Source organism: Bos grunniens, chromosome 1, assembly GCF_055505025.1.
Source record: "Bos grunniens cultivar Pamir isolate PY7600 chromosome 1, Bosgru_T2T1.0, whole genome shotgun sequence".
NCBI classification, from domain to species: domain Eukaryota; kingdom Metazoa; phylum Chordata; class Mammalia; order Artiodactyla; family Bovidae; genus Bos; species Bos grunniens.
In genome coordinates, this window is record NC_141165.1 from 121418110 (window position 1) to 121432764 (window position 14655).

At 36.3% G+C, this 14655-nt stretch overlaps 1 protein-coding gene and 1 long non-coding RNA gene across 3 annotated transcripts in view; both read right to left on the reverse strand.

Annotated features, from left to right (window-relative positions):
• Positions 1 to 864, reverse strand: part of LOC147380179 (uncharacterized) — a 35908-nt gene extending 35044 nt beyond the window's left edge. The window contains exon 1 of the long non-coding RNA XR_015134840.1: positions 700 to 864. This is a non-coding gene — a long non-coding RNA (uncharacterized LOC147380179). The remainder of the gene's footprint in view (positions 1 to 699) is intronic.
• A 10550-nt stretch (positions 865 to 11414) lies between these two features.
• HTR1F (5-hydroxytryptamine receptor 1F) overlaps positions 11415 to 14655 on the reverse strand; it is a 140719-nt gene continuing 137478 nt past the window's right edge. For both annotated transcript variants that reach the window (XM_086321608.1, XM_086321601.1), the window contains exon 2: positions 11415 to 12840. In XM_086321608.1, coding sequence (XP_086177734.1) covers positions 11701 to 12801 — 1101 coding nt within the window. In that variant the 5' untranslated portion in view covers positions 12802 to 12840 and the 3' untranslated portion in view covers positions 11415 to 11700. The remainder of the gene's footprint in view (positions 12841 to 14655) is intronic.

The window sequence follows — 14655 nt, forward strand, 5'->3', positions numbered from 1 at the left end:
GAGGACAACTTAAATCCGAATTTAAGATCCACTACAGTTAAATTGTAGGTTCCTTAAAGAAAAAAGGGCTTCCCTGGTAGCTCAGATGGTAAAGAATCCACCTGCAATGTGGAAGACCTGGGTTCGATCCCTGGGTTGGAAAGATCCCCTGGCGAAGGGAATGGCTACCCACTCCAGCACTCTTGCCTGGGGAATCCCATGGACAAAGGAGCCTGGCTGGCTACAGTCCATGGGGTGGCAAAGAGTCGGACACGACTGAGCGACTTCCACGTTTAAAGAAAAAAAGAAAGGAAAAGATGATGGAAAAACATCTTTTAAGTTATATGGCAGTTTTTTTCAGAGGAGGAAATTTATCCAAATCTCATTCTCTACCTTATCTCTAAGAAATACTTTGTCTTATTCTTTCCATAAATACTTGGAAAAGTATATAGAGAAATCCAGGCTTTTTGTTTGTCAATTGGAACGGTTCTACTTTATTTGAACGGTTCGATTTTATTTCAGTTGACACCCGCAAGATGTTTTAAGACCAGTGTCAAGAGGTGATATGAGCATCTGTATCTTTAAACAGGCAAACGTGGTATTCCGACTGCGCTGTCACCACAAAGTTAAATTCAGCTGATTTAGGCTGACAAAGTACAAGACAAAGTTTACTCTAAAGACTCATCAAAGAGATCCACTGCTGTGGCAAAAAATCATTACCAGCAAGCTGAGTAGTCTGAAGTAAACTCGCCAATCTTTTACACTCAAGTTAGTTCTGCACGAACCCAGTAGCTGACGCGGAGCGCAGACTTCTCGTTACTCACGAACTCGCGGGCTCCTGTGACTGCGCATGCTCCTAACTCCGAGCCCTCGAACTTCCGGAATGAGGACGCGACCTCAGGCGAACACAAGGGGGCAGATGTGGCTGTGGGCTTGTCTCCAGTGGTGGCTGCAGGTTTCGATTAACACTGCAGCAAGCAAGCCTCCGAGACTCTCGAAAGTTCCATGGTATAAATCGCAGCTGAGTAGACTAAATTGATAGTGTAATCTAAAGAAGGAGAAGGATGGAGAATGCAGAAGAGAGGGAGGAACGAAGAACCAAGTAAAATCAAACAACTCACATCTCTCCAGGAAGTACAATACCTATTTACAAATATTTGAGAATAGGTGCAGATGTTTGTTTTTTTTTTCCTTATTATTTCCTTCTAATATACTTTTAATAACTAGTGAATATATACCTTTCTCTATGGAATATGGGCAAACAGGTTTTCTTTAATCAGCACTGTAACCTTTTCTTCCTGTCCTCCTAAGTGCCAACGTTTTTTTCACTTCGTCTCTATTAAGATTTATTTTGAGAGGGAAAAGGTGAAACAAGCTGTATCTCAAAAATCTAACACATACATACAATGTGATTACAGTCACAACTCTTCTTAGGAACTCAAAAATTAGAACTCATTGCAGTAATGAAGAAAATTCCTGTCCTTTTTCATTTGCTCTTGAATGTTATTTAGTAACAACACACCAGTAACTACTTTTCACTGATTTTTTTTTTTAATTCAAGAAAATAAAAGGAATTGTCTTCACGCTAAACAGAACTTTACGAATGATAATGTGAATTCTTTGAGCTAACCAAAGGACCAGAAGTGAACTTATTGTAGGTTATATTGTCAAATAAAGGAGACTCGTTTTATAGCTCAGTCTTCCATAAACACTGTTTATGTTTTATGTTTACTTCCATAAACATAAAAACATTTGAACACTTAAAATCTACCTCTGCTTCATATTTTTACTCTTCCTTTGTAGTTTTTAAATAGAATACTATAGGATGTTCTGAAATGATAAAGTGAAAGCCAACACATTATTTGAAGGATATGGTTTATTTCACATTTTACTATGTTTTGGGGCTAAGCAACATCAAATTCCAGAATATATTTCTTTTTATTACCCTTTAATAGCAACAAACTGAGCAGACTTTCATATTTCATAGACTTCAGAATTCATGTTTGAACATTTTCTGTAGTTTGGGCAATTGCTATTAAAACTGTTAAATGTAAGTGGTTTTCATGATTTTTTTTTTTTTTACTAAAGATAATAACCATTATATATTATTTTTCATCATGGGAAGATTTGAGAAAAACACATTTAAAGTTTTGGCTCAGATTTAACAGTATACATATACAATTCTAGTTCATTGATTACTCAGTGGAAAATACAAACATAAGAAGCCAATTATCCAACTTGAGCCACTAGATGTTTTGGTTATGACATACTATAAGAACAGGGAAAAGGACAGAAGATTCCTAAAGCATACATGCATTTATAATTGGAGTTATTTTTGTGTAAGTATGGCAAGTAGAAGAGATAGTATTTAAACTTTAAGATTAATAGGAAGATACAACAGAAAAGAAAATCAAGCTTAAAGTTATTGCTGGGTTGGAGTTCTATACTTTGAAAAGTCAGCATAAATGAAAATAGACAAAAATATGAACTCACAATTCACCTTTTATTCCCTTTTTTGGAGTATGTAACTAGAACCTGAGTTTGTGGATGAAGATGGACTCTTGGAGAACAAGGGAAGTTCAGTTGGGCATCCAGAGTTAACACACTGTGTTCCCCTCCATTGGAGTTGATTCTCAGGGACTTGCTGTAGAGCTGGGCAGTTTTAAAGAGTTGACATTTCTGTGTCTAGTCAGCCTAAAAGTGCCTGTACCATAATAATATGGGATAGTGAGGTGCATACAGGCCCCAATTACTTATTATCTCTTTTAAGATGCTTGGGATAAGTGAAACTGTTAAGAAATGTTTCTCTGGCTTTTAAAAATATACAGTGTCATTTCCAGAATTCCCAGGAAGTAAGAACTATTCCTTTTGAACTGAAGAACATATTGCATCTTCTACTTCACTGCAGAGATATTTCCTACTCTAAAATGCCATCCTCTTTTCATTCACATACACATTTTGGAGCAGAAGGGGCCTGAGGCTGGGCAAGGAGTAGGAAGAGGACATATTCACATCAGGTGGGCAGGAAACCAATAGCTGAGTTTTAATATGACTAAGTGTATTTATTTATATATGTTTTAGAATAGCAGTTAAAATACTGTCTTTAGAATTTTAGTTTAAAAAGTTTAAGCATTTTTATATAGTGCATATATGGTTTACAATGTATAATTACCAAACAGCAAATTTTTCATAATGCATAGATATTGCCAAAATTTAATGTTCTATGAATTTCATGTCTTTCATGATCAGTAAGATACTCTCTAATCATTGAAAAACAAGAACTAGCTTTCTATTTCTAGCAAAACACACATTACTTCTCAGTTTCTTTTTTGATAATAAGTGACTGGTATTCCTTTTTATTAAATTTAGGAATAAAGATAAATCAACTGTGAAAACTTCTAGTTACTAGGACACAGTGGAATGTACCCAGCCCACTTAGAGAAGGAGATCAGTATTCGAAAATATTTGTTGTTAAGTATGGAAGGAATATAAAGAAATAAACATATGTCCCTTAAGTAACTTGCATTACTCTTTTTAGTTGGTATAAATACCAAACACTAATGAAGAAATTAATGATATGAAAAACAAATAAGGAATTATTGAAGACCATTCTGTGTCCTTACAGTATTGAAAAGGAGTACAAATTTAGTTTCACAGAGGAAGTGGAATTTAATCTGTGCTCTGAAATATAAATTGCATCAGTGGGGGAGATGGAGGGCACTTCATGTGGGAAGGAAAAAATACTGAGAGCAATTGAGAGGAGAATGAGCAAGACACACTGAGAACACAGTGAAGAGAAGGACCGGGTGGAGAAGACAGCACATGTTGGGGTGAGAGAAGATAATAGGGAATAAGGTCCTCTAGAGAGTGGTTATCTTTTGTTAGTAATATTAAGGCCCTAGTACTAGGACCAAGCCACAGAGTCTAATGCAATGTAATAAGCAATAGGGAGACATTATTGAATAGTTGCCTTAAATTTAATATTTTTATATAAATTAGTAGTGTTTTTTCTTACACTCAGTCAAAAAAATTTAAGCCTCCAGTCTTATTTTCAACTTAAAAGCTCTCATTTCAGAAGACTAGTTCTCATGTCAAATGCTGTCTTCAAATAAGCAAACCCTTTAGTAGTTAAAGGATTAAAGTAAAACCCTAATCCTGAAACATATGGGAAATCACCTTGAATATATCAATAGAAGAAATCCATGCTGGAATAATTGCAGTTCTGATTTCAATAGCATAGGATTGTATTGTATCCTTCAAGAAAGCTAACCAGGTTTCCATAGTGCCAGGCTTTAGTAATAGGGATGGCAGGGTACAGCAAGGAAGAGACTGCTCACTGCCCAGCAGGGCGACTTTCCTGTAGCTGCAGATGGGGTTGTTGAGAGTTATTGCTCTACTAAGGACAGAGTGCCCAGGGAGAGCCAGAAGCAGGAAACCCATCAGTTACTCACTTCTCTCCAGATACAGACGAAGCAGTGCATAATCCAGAACACCAGGTTCCCTGTGGTGTGCTCTGACTCATTCCAGACCTACCATAGAGAATAATGATAATTCTAATTTACGTTTTGTGGCCCATTAGTGTTTTTCAAGGGTGTTTGCTTTAGCTCTACTTCCTTAGTCTTTCAACTCAAATTTGAGGCAAGCAGTATAGATAAAACTTGCTCGACATCAAGTCAATGAGTAGCAGAATCAGGACTCCCTTTTAGACTTTTCTGATTTCAAATCTGGGTGGCTCAGCAGTAAAGAATCCACTTGCAATGCAGGAGACCCAGGAGAGACACAGGTTCGATCTCTGGGTCAGGAAGATACCCTGGAGGAGGAAATGGCTATCCACTCCTGTATTCTTGCTGGGAAATTTAGAGACTATTTGACTCCTTTAAATTGTTATTTCCTATGTGATGAAAAGCTTCCATTCTTTGTCGTAGAAAATTTAAATAATATACTGATAAATAATTTGTTTAATTGAGTGCTTTAGAATCCACTTAGCAATGCTGGTTTTCAATTCTGTTCAGTTTTGCATTAGGCACTTTTCATATAGTAGCAATTCTGACTGGACCTAACAAAATGGTGGCAAAATTTCATTTTCAATTCTAAATGTGTGTGTGTGTGTGTGCATGCACGCACGTGTGCGTGTGTGTGCTTAGTCATGCCTGACTCTTCGTGACCCCATGGACTGCAGCCTGCCAGACTCCTCTGTCCGTGGAATTTTCTAGGCAAGAATACTAGAGTGGGATGCCATTTCCTCCTCCAGGGGAATCTTCCTGACCCAGGGATCAAGCCTGCCTCTCTTGTCTCCTCCACTGACAAATGGGTTCTTTACCACTGTGCCACCTGGGAAGCCCCCAGTCACTGTAACTGTGTATGTATGTGTGTGCTCAGTCGTTTCCAACTCTTTGCGACCCTATGGACTGGAGCCTGCCAGGCTCCTCTGTCCATGGGATTCTTCAGGCAAGAATACTGTAGTGGGTTACCATGCCCTCCTCCAGGGGATCTTCCTTACCCAGGGATTGAACCCACATCTCTTATGTCTTCTGTATTGACAGGTGGGTTCCTTCCCACTAGTGCCACCAACTATACCCTATAAAATACTTAACTAGCTAGCTGGGAGCTTTCAAGCAATGGTCTCTGAAAAAGCTCCTAGCTCCATCTTCATTAGAATAGCTGGAAAACCCTGCTAAAACTCAGATTCTGGGTCTCCATTCAGAACTCACCAACTGAGAATCTTTGGAATCTGCTTTTGTAGCCAGCATCTCAGGTGATTCTTCTGCATACTGGTTTTTAAAATCTCAAATTTAAAGGACTCCTCTTTCGGCTAAAACTCAACCCTCCTTTCTCTTTCAAGTTTAGTAGTGTGCTGTGCTAAGAAAATTATTATTTTTTTCCAGGTTCAGTCCTTCTTGAAGAAGTGAACTGAAGTGAAAGTAGCTCAGTCGTGTCTGACTCTTTGTGACCCCATGGACTATACAGTCCATGGAATTCTCCAGGCCAGAATCCTGGAGTGGGGAGCCTTTCCCTTCTCCAGGTGATCTTCCCAACCCAGGGATCGAACCCAGGTCTTCTGCATTGCGGGTAGATTCTTTACCAACAGAGCCACAGGGGAAGCCCTCAGTCCTTCTTAACATCTGCAAAATCACACACACTCACTACTAGGGTCCCAGATCCACTCAAATCCTAGCCAGGCCAACTAACACAAAGAAGAAATTTTCAATGTGTGTGTGTATGGGGGGATGTGGATGAGTAAAATTTTATTAATAAGAGTTGGGACAGGGAAAACTCAAAGGCAGCAAGACCTAGCAATATAATGCAATTATAATTATATAACAATTAATGATGCAACATATGAAATATAATGATATAGTAAATTATAATGTTAGGAATGAATGTTAATTACATATGATTTAGGATTATTAACAGGATATAATGAAAAGTTTATTGGAGGGCATAAGAAAAAAGACATAACAAGTTTTGCTGTATCTTCATAAACCAGTAAGATCATTTTACTGTCCTTGCAGACCTAGAAACACTCCATGATAGAAATCGGAACTATGACTAAACTTGAACTTTACTGAAAGGCTAGTTTGACAAAATTTATTTTTAATCAAAATAATATGATACATTTTTTCCTCAGAATTTATCATTTCTGGACTAATCAGGGAGTGCAAATTCTTTGAAAAAATTTTATCTTTCTCAGGCAGATTTCAAGTACTATCATGTTTTATGAAGATTTATTATGATGTTGGAAAATATTTCTCTCAACAAGTTTCTCATTTAAATGATAGAGGAAAGCATATTGATTCACAATACCATGAAATTATCACAGTGCTGTAAGAAAATATTACTTTATTCAAGACAGAAATATTAACTTGCCTTTGGAACTACTGTCTGGCAAAATAAAGGTCTAAATATAATCACTTTAGTTATTAGGAGGGTATTAGAAACACATTTTCTAAAACAGTTTCATGTGGACACGTTTTTAATTGAGCAGGATTATTTTTGAAGGACTTTAAAATATATTAAGGAAAAATCCTTCAAGTTTCCTTCCTACTGCAATACAGTAAACTTGATTTTCTGACCACAAGTCAAAAAAGGTCTTGTGTAAATTCATGAAGAAGCTGTTCACTCCGTGAGGTAGAGGAAAGCATGTCAGATCAGATCAGATCAGTCGCTCAGTCGTGTCCGACTCTTTGTGATCCCATGAATCGCAGCACTCCAGGCCTCCCTGTCTATCACCAACTCCCGGAGTTCACTCAGACTCACATCCATCGAGTCAGTGATGCCATCCAGCCATCTCATCCTCTGTCGTCCCCTTCTCCTCCTGCCCCCAATCCCTCCCAGCATCAGGGTCTTTTCCAATGAATCAACTCTTCGCATGAGGTGGCCAAAGTACTGGAGTTTCAGCTTTAGCATCATTCCTTCCAAAGAAATCCCAGGGCTGATCTCCTTCAGAATGGACTGCTTGGATCTCCTTGCAGTCCAAGGGACTCTCAAGAGTCTTCTCCAACACCACAGTTCAAAAGCATCAATTCTTCGGCGCTCAGCCTTCTTCACAGTCCAACTCTCACATCCATACATGACCACAGGAAAAACCATAGCCTTGACTAGACGGACCTTTGTTGGCAAAGTAATGTCTCTGCTTTTGAATATGCTATCTAGGTTGGTCATAACTTTCCTTCCAAGGAGTAAGCGTCTTTTAATTTCATGGCTGCAGTCACCATCTGTAGTGATTTTGGAGCCCAGAAAAATAAAGTCTGACACTGTTTGCACTGCTTCCCCATCTATTTCCCGAAGCAAATAACCACTCCCACTTTCATGATATTTGCTGGAGCAAATGTCCTAGTAACTGGTTTCCAGTTTTTCTCTATTTCTTTTTGACATGAAACTCTTGATACAGAGTTTAAGAGTTGAACTCTTAAGATTGAGCCTGTGAATATGGGGATTATGCTTTACAAAGGAACTTTAAAATTTGGAAAGGCTAGAAAAATTTGAAAGTGAGTCCAAAAGCAGCTTTTCTTCACTGGGAAACAGGAAACTAGCATAACCTAGAGCACAGGGAGGGGTTTGAGGTAGGAGTTGAGGTGAATCGAGTTCACCAGGAAAAGGAAAAGAAGATTGTTTTTAGAGATTCAAAATGGAAATGCATCCTATACAGGAGCTGACCCATCAACTACTAGTACCTGGATAAACTGTTTACGCTATGGATTTGACTCTGAGTAGCGGTGGGGGTGGAGGCATCTACTGTGAAACAAAACAAACAATTAAGGAGGAGGGACACAAATTCTCATACCAACCCTCTAAAACAGACCATATTTCATAAACGGAAGTGAACTTTCAAACATGATTTGTACACGGCTATGCCAAATGGTTGGGCTGAATTTAGTACTCTGTAGCTTGGCTTCCTATGTTTCTTTGGTGTTTTGACCTTGCCATTTACACATCCTTCATTTGCAAATATTTAGAAGATATTAGATACTTGGAAATATTAAATAATTAGAACGAAAACAAATCCTCCACTTACTTTTCTGGTACTGATATATTTAAAATTGTAGCAGGAACTTAACCTTCATTAGCTCATATTTAACCATTTTCCGTGATATTTATTGGGCTTCCCAGGAGCACTAGTGGTAAAGAACCCACCCGCCAAGGCAGGAAACATAAGAGATAGGGGTTCAATCCCTGGGTCAATATTATTTTCCTCTACCTTATAGTTAAGTGTATGCATTATTATATCATTACATTTGTTGTGGGTGTGAAAATTAATTTTCTTCAGGAGAAATCATCAGCTTTTAGTATCTTGGAAAATTTTCATTGAGAGAATAAATCCTAGGTATTCAGAGAAGCATATTATGTTATATGCAATCTGTTCTTCATACAATTTTTTAAAGTGCAAATTACAGGTTATTAGCCCCTACATACCTACCGTTTAAAGACACTAAAGAGAAATCACCCATATTAGTTTATGAGGAATGGCATGATGTACATCTTCATGTGGGGGAAACATGTAGATGGAATAATTACTGTAACGTGTTGTGATCCCCTTGGAATAAAAAAATGCTTCAAACACATAGAAATAAACTTCTAACTCCCTGTTACTTAGAATACTATTTTCCTAGATTTGAGCTTTAGTTCAACTCAGAGAAGGTAGTACATGCACATAGGTGAGCCTCACCCTGCTTGAAAATTCAACCTTTGGGTTGATGGGCTATATCTCTTAGAATTCTCTAATACTAATATACAAATTTTTGAGGTGGGTGTAAATAAATTAACAGATTATTTTAGCTTTAGCAAGGTCTTTGGATAAATAAATAACAGAATCAAATTTTGGTGAGAAGGAGAAAAAGAAATAGGCAGAGAATGACAGGATCTCAATCAGGCTTTGACTGTCAACACAACACACTGGGAAATAAAGAGAAAAGGATAAAAGAGGCGTCAAGAGCTTTAGATAAATCTCATCTGCTTGTTAGTTTGGGCTGGGCCAGACTGCTCAGAAGGCACCTGTGGGCTTTCACATGTCTGTGTGTGCCTGGTTGTACCCAAAAGAGAAGTCGTCACTGCACTAATAGGCCCTTCTCGTGAGTTCCTCATTTCTGTTGAGAACAAGTTATCTCAGTGACTCATGTCTGTCTGTCTGTCCATCTGCTTATTAACATGTTTGCTGTAGATTCTGCCTCCAAAATATCTCTCTTCTGTTTCTTCCTTTATGTTCCCCAATGTCAGAATCAAGGTCAGGACGTTATCACCTCTTGTCCACAAGAATGATTGCTTTCTAGCAAAGTTATTATGTACTCTCTCTGCTTTAATCATTCAGATTTTTTTTTAGAATTGCCTTAAACTTGTAATATTTCTGCTAAAAAGCATCAGTGACCACTCACTAACAGAGAGCAACCAAACTGACTGTAGACTTTTTCTAACATTCAAAATCAGTCACAGTAATGACCAATTTCTCTTTTAATCTCTTCTGCATTCTAAGTAGCTGCCAAACTCATTGTTATTTTATGAGCATGTCCCACTAAATACTTCCAGGATGCAGTCTGAAATCTTGATCTTGCCACCACTTGAAGTATGCTCTTCCATATCTTGTGCTCAAATGTTGTTTCTTTGATATTCGTTTTGGATAAATTCTTTATAAAACTTTCCTGATTTTTCTCAACCAGATGCAGTTTTTCCTTTGAGTTATCATAAAAATATAAACAACTTCCATGCCAATCTTTTTCTTTTCTATTATAGTGTCATTTTTTAGTTTCACTTTTTAGATTGTAAACATTTTAAAGGAAGAAATAGTGTATTATTTCCTGTATCTTCTATATAGTACATCTCAATGCCTTATACAAAATTAAAATTCTGTAAATACTTCTTAGATTGAGAGTAATGTGTCATTGATACATAAAAAAAACTGTGTACTCTGAATCACATGACTGGGAAAGAATATTTACAATATACCTAAAGGTGCACCTTAGAACAAAAGGGAATGTATTATTGTTTTCAAATTATTTTGCTTGATGGTAGATTAAAAGGTAGCATATAACCATGATGGTTCAAATGAAATGAAATCTTCTCAGAAGCATGGTTCTTTTGTTTTCAAATCCCTGTATAAATATGGTAGATAAACTTATGAAATTGCTTTGGCTCACTGAACTTGTGAAGTGGACTAATTACGAGATGTATACATTTAGTATTTAATTAGCATAATGTGAATCTTTGCTTGTTCATTTCTATCAACTGGAAAACTATAGAGAATTTTTTGAAGTCAGTGCAAAGTTCTAAGAATTTCTATCACATTCTCTCTAACAAAAAGGAAATATCTGCTAAAGTGCAAAGTACCATAGACATTTTAGTTGGCAGCTGAGCTTATTAACATTGACAGAAATGAAATATGTCATATTTTAAAAAAGACAGGCATATAATATCTATGGCAAGTAACGTAGGGTACTAAGTGCCTTCAATCTGATTCCTAAACATGACAAACTTAGAACATCTCCCCCTTGACCCTCGCTGAGTTATTTCTACTAAAGGTAAGGCTTTGATTTCAAATGTTGATAATGTATGATTAAGGAAATATTCTTCTAGGTGTTCATATTAAACAAAAAGAATATGTTAAATATTCAGAGTTCAATATCCAGAATTATTCTGCAGTACCTAACTCATTTTATGATTACTCTTTACTATCTAAATACAAACAGTATCAACCTCTGACTTTCACATCTCCTCCTGTCACACTAAGTCTTTTTTAGCTCTCCCTTACCTCTTTTGCCCAGGGTAAGATGGAGAGGGGACAAGGGTTAGGTAGGAGAAATGTGTGCTTTGTGGTGAATTTAATCTTTTCTATAAAATAATAGGATCATATCATAAAGCAATAGGATTATATAGAAATTATGGATGGAGGTATGTTGTTAATAGAAAATTCTTCTATAATTGTTATAAGACATAAACCTGAAAAATCAGTTATTAATAATATATATTTTTCCAGTTAGCTTCTTAGGGACTTTGCATAGGCAAAATATTGTTTACAAACAATAAATTATATTCTAATTTCACATACTCTAGAACGATGGCCAAAAATGTCTTTAAATCAGTACATTTTATATGCATGTTGCTATTAAAATACATATTAATATCATCTTAGAAGCTTTAATTCCTTCTAAAAATTTAAATGCTTTATTTAACCTTCATTTAGTTACTTCTACTCAATAGAATCCCAACCTTTTCATAATAAACTTCTTTGAACTAACATCGACATCGCACAAGTTTTTGGAATGCTTTCTTGAAGTCTTCATTAAAGATTGTATAAATCAGTGGGTTTATAAGGGAATTGAGATATCCAAGCCATGTCAAAAAATTTGACATTTCTTCAGAAATCTTACACTTTTCACAGACATTAACAACCAATTCTTTTACAAAGAAAGGAAGCCAACAGATTACAAATGCACCCAAGATTAATCCAAGGGTAGTGGCTGCTTTGCGTTCTCTTGTGCCTGAGATCTTTTGCCTTCTCCAAGATCTCTCATGCTTGAATTCAGACCTGGGACTTTTCACTGTGCTATGAATTTTATCAAAGTCCGTTGATGGATCAGATAAAGACTTTTCTAGCATGTACGGTGTGGAGACCAGTCTAGTGCTTTTCTCACCACTCTCCAAAAGGACTTGGCCATTCATTTCCTCCTTGGCAATCCTACTTGCTTGTCTCTTGTGGTATAACGTCTTTGCTGCCTTATATATTTTGTAATAGAGGATCAAAATCAATGTTAATGGGATATAGAAAGCTCCAAATGTTGAGTAAATAGTGGAAATGATGTGGTCGTGTTTGATGATGCACTCATCCTCTTGACTAGTTCCTTGGTGCCTCCAGAATAGAGGAGGCATAGAGATAAAAATAGATATAATCCAAACTATGGTAATCATAATGCCAGCATGCTTGGGAGTCCTTTTCCTGGCATACTCAACAGCATCAGTGATTGCCCTGTACCGATCCAAAGCTATAGCAGAGAGATGCAAGATGGAACACGTACAGCATGTAATGTCAACGCTCAGCCAGATGTCACAGACCACTTGTCCCATAATCCAACTCTCTCTCACAATATACACAATGCTGAAAGGCATCACCAGAACGGCTACAAGGAAATCTGTGACCGCAAGGGAGCAAATTAAGTAGTTGGCTGGGTGATGCAGCTTTCGGGTAACAATAATTGCAGCAATTACAAGTGAGTTAATGGTGGTTGTCATCAGTGCAAGCCCGGAGAGAATGAAGGACACCAGAATTTTGGATGGCATTCTGTTTAACAGTTCTTCTGAGGTCAAGTTTTGATCAGATGAATTCAAGAAATCCATTTTTTTGTTGTTTTAGAAGATTAATAGAGCTGTTGATATCTGTAACAGAAGAGGGGGAAAACAGTTCAGAGAAGGTTTCAAAGATTTTTCTCTTCCTTGCTGAATACTGTTTGTTCGTTTTTAAGTATACATGTACTCTTTCTCAGAATACTCTATGGATTTAAAAAATGGAGTTGAGCTTGCAATTTTCTTTTTCAATTAATTTAGGAAATCCAAAGGCAACAGTAACAAACAATAACTTTAAAAATGTTTCTTAAAATAGGGCTCAAATAAAACAATTTTTATGAGTCAATTAACCTATCAGTAAAATCTCTATTATAAAATTGTGTTTAAAATCTTTATTAATCTTAGGGGAGGAGAGGGTGAGATGTATGGAAAGAGTAACATGGAAACTTACATTACCATATGTAAAATAGATAGCCAATGAGAATTTGTTGTATGGCTCAGGAAACTCAAGAAGGGGCTCTATGTCAACCTAGATGGGTGAGACAGGGAGGGAGATGGGAGGGAGGTTCAAAAGGGAGGGGATATGTGTATACTTATGGCTGATTCATGTTGAGGTTTGACAGAAAACAACAAAATTCTGTAAAGCAATTATCCTTCAATAAAAAAAATTTTTTTTATTTTATTTATTTATTTTTTAAATTTTATTTTATTTTTAAACTTTACATAATTGTATTAGTTTTGCCAAATATCAAAATGAATCTGCCACAGGTATACATGTGTTCCCCATCCTGAACCCTCCTCCCTCCTCCCTCCCCATACCATCCCTCTGGGTCGTCCCAGTGCACTAGCCCCAAGCATCCAGTATAATCTTTGTTAATCTTAACTATGTTTTTCTCTTTGTCTACAGAAAAACTTTAAAAGCACATTTCATTAGTATATATTTGTGTACTATATAATGTAATATAAGAAAATATCATTTTAAAAGCAGTATTCAAAATCATAAGCAATTTTGTACTTAGCTCAAAGTTATGTTGAAAACATTGTCATTGGGCTTGTGGAGACTAAAGGAAGTTTCAGTGTATTTTATGTCAGGATATAAAGGTTATAAAAAAGTAAAATAAGCAAGAATAAAATATTTTTAGTGTATCTCTGGCATTCCATGATCATTTTATGAAATTAGGAAAATTTCACAGTGTTTAGTAGCCTTTGTGGATATAAGAAGTTAATTTGATTTAAAGGGACAAAATAAAACTGATTGGAACCGAATAACTATACAATACTGCCCATTATTACAAGGACATATATGACCTAAAGAAAACACTGAACAAGGTGAACTTGCCAATAAGAAAAACTCATAATGGCATGCACTCTGAAATGGAAATTATTCTTTACAAGACCTTACTTATAACCTTATTTTTGAAAGGGAACCCTCCAAACTCAGCTTATAATTTTTACTTCAGTTCATGCTATTTAATTGCAAGTCAAATAAGAGCAATTGGAGTGTAATGAAATGAGATTAATCTTTTTTTTTGCATCAGCCCTTCTCTCTTTCTTTAACAATTCTTTGGTAACAAACCACATCTTTGGAAAAGACAGAGAAAAGATGGAAACCTGAAACTTTTTGTAGTTATAACTATTATTGTACCTCTATATTCCTTCTTTTTACTTTAAAATGGTTATGTTTCACTTATTGGAACTGATAGAACAATAATTCAAAATACTTGCTATTTTTACATCAAATGCTTCTTATGGAGTGTGTGTATGTATATATACATACTATAAAAACTTGGAGTGCATCATATTTTAATTTCCTACTTGTGTTTGAGTTACCAGTACTAAATTTAATTTCTCTTTTCTCATATTCATTGAATGTAGGTGCTGATGGCTTGCTCCTAAGCAAAGTGAATG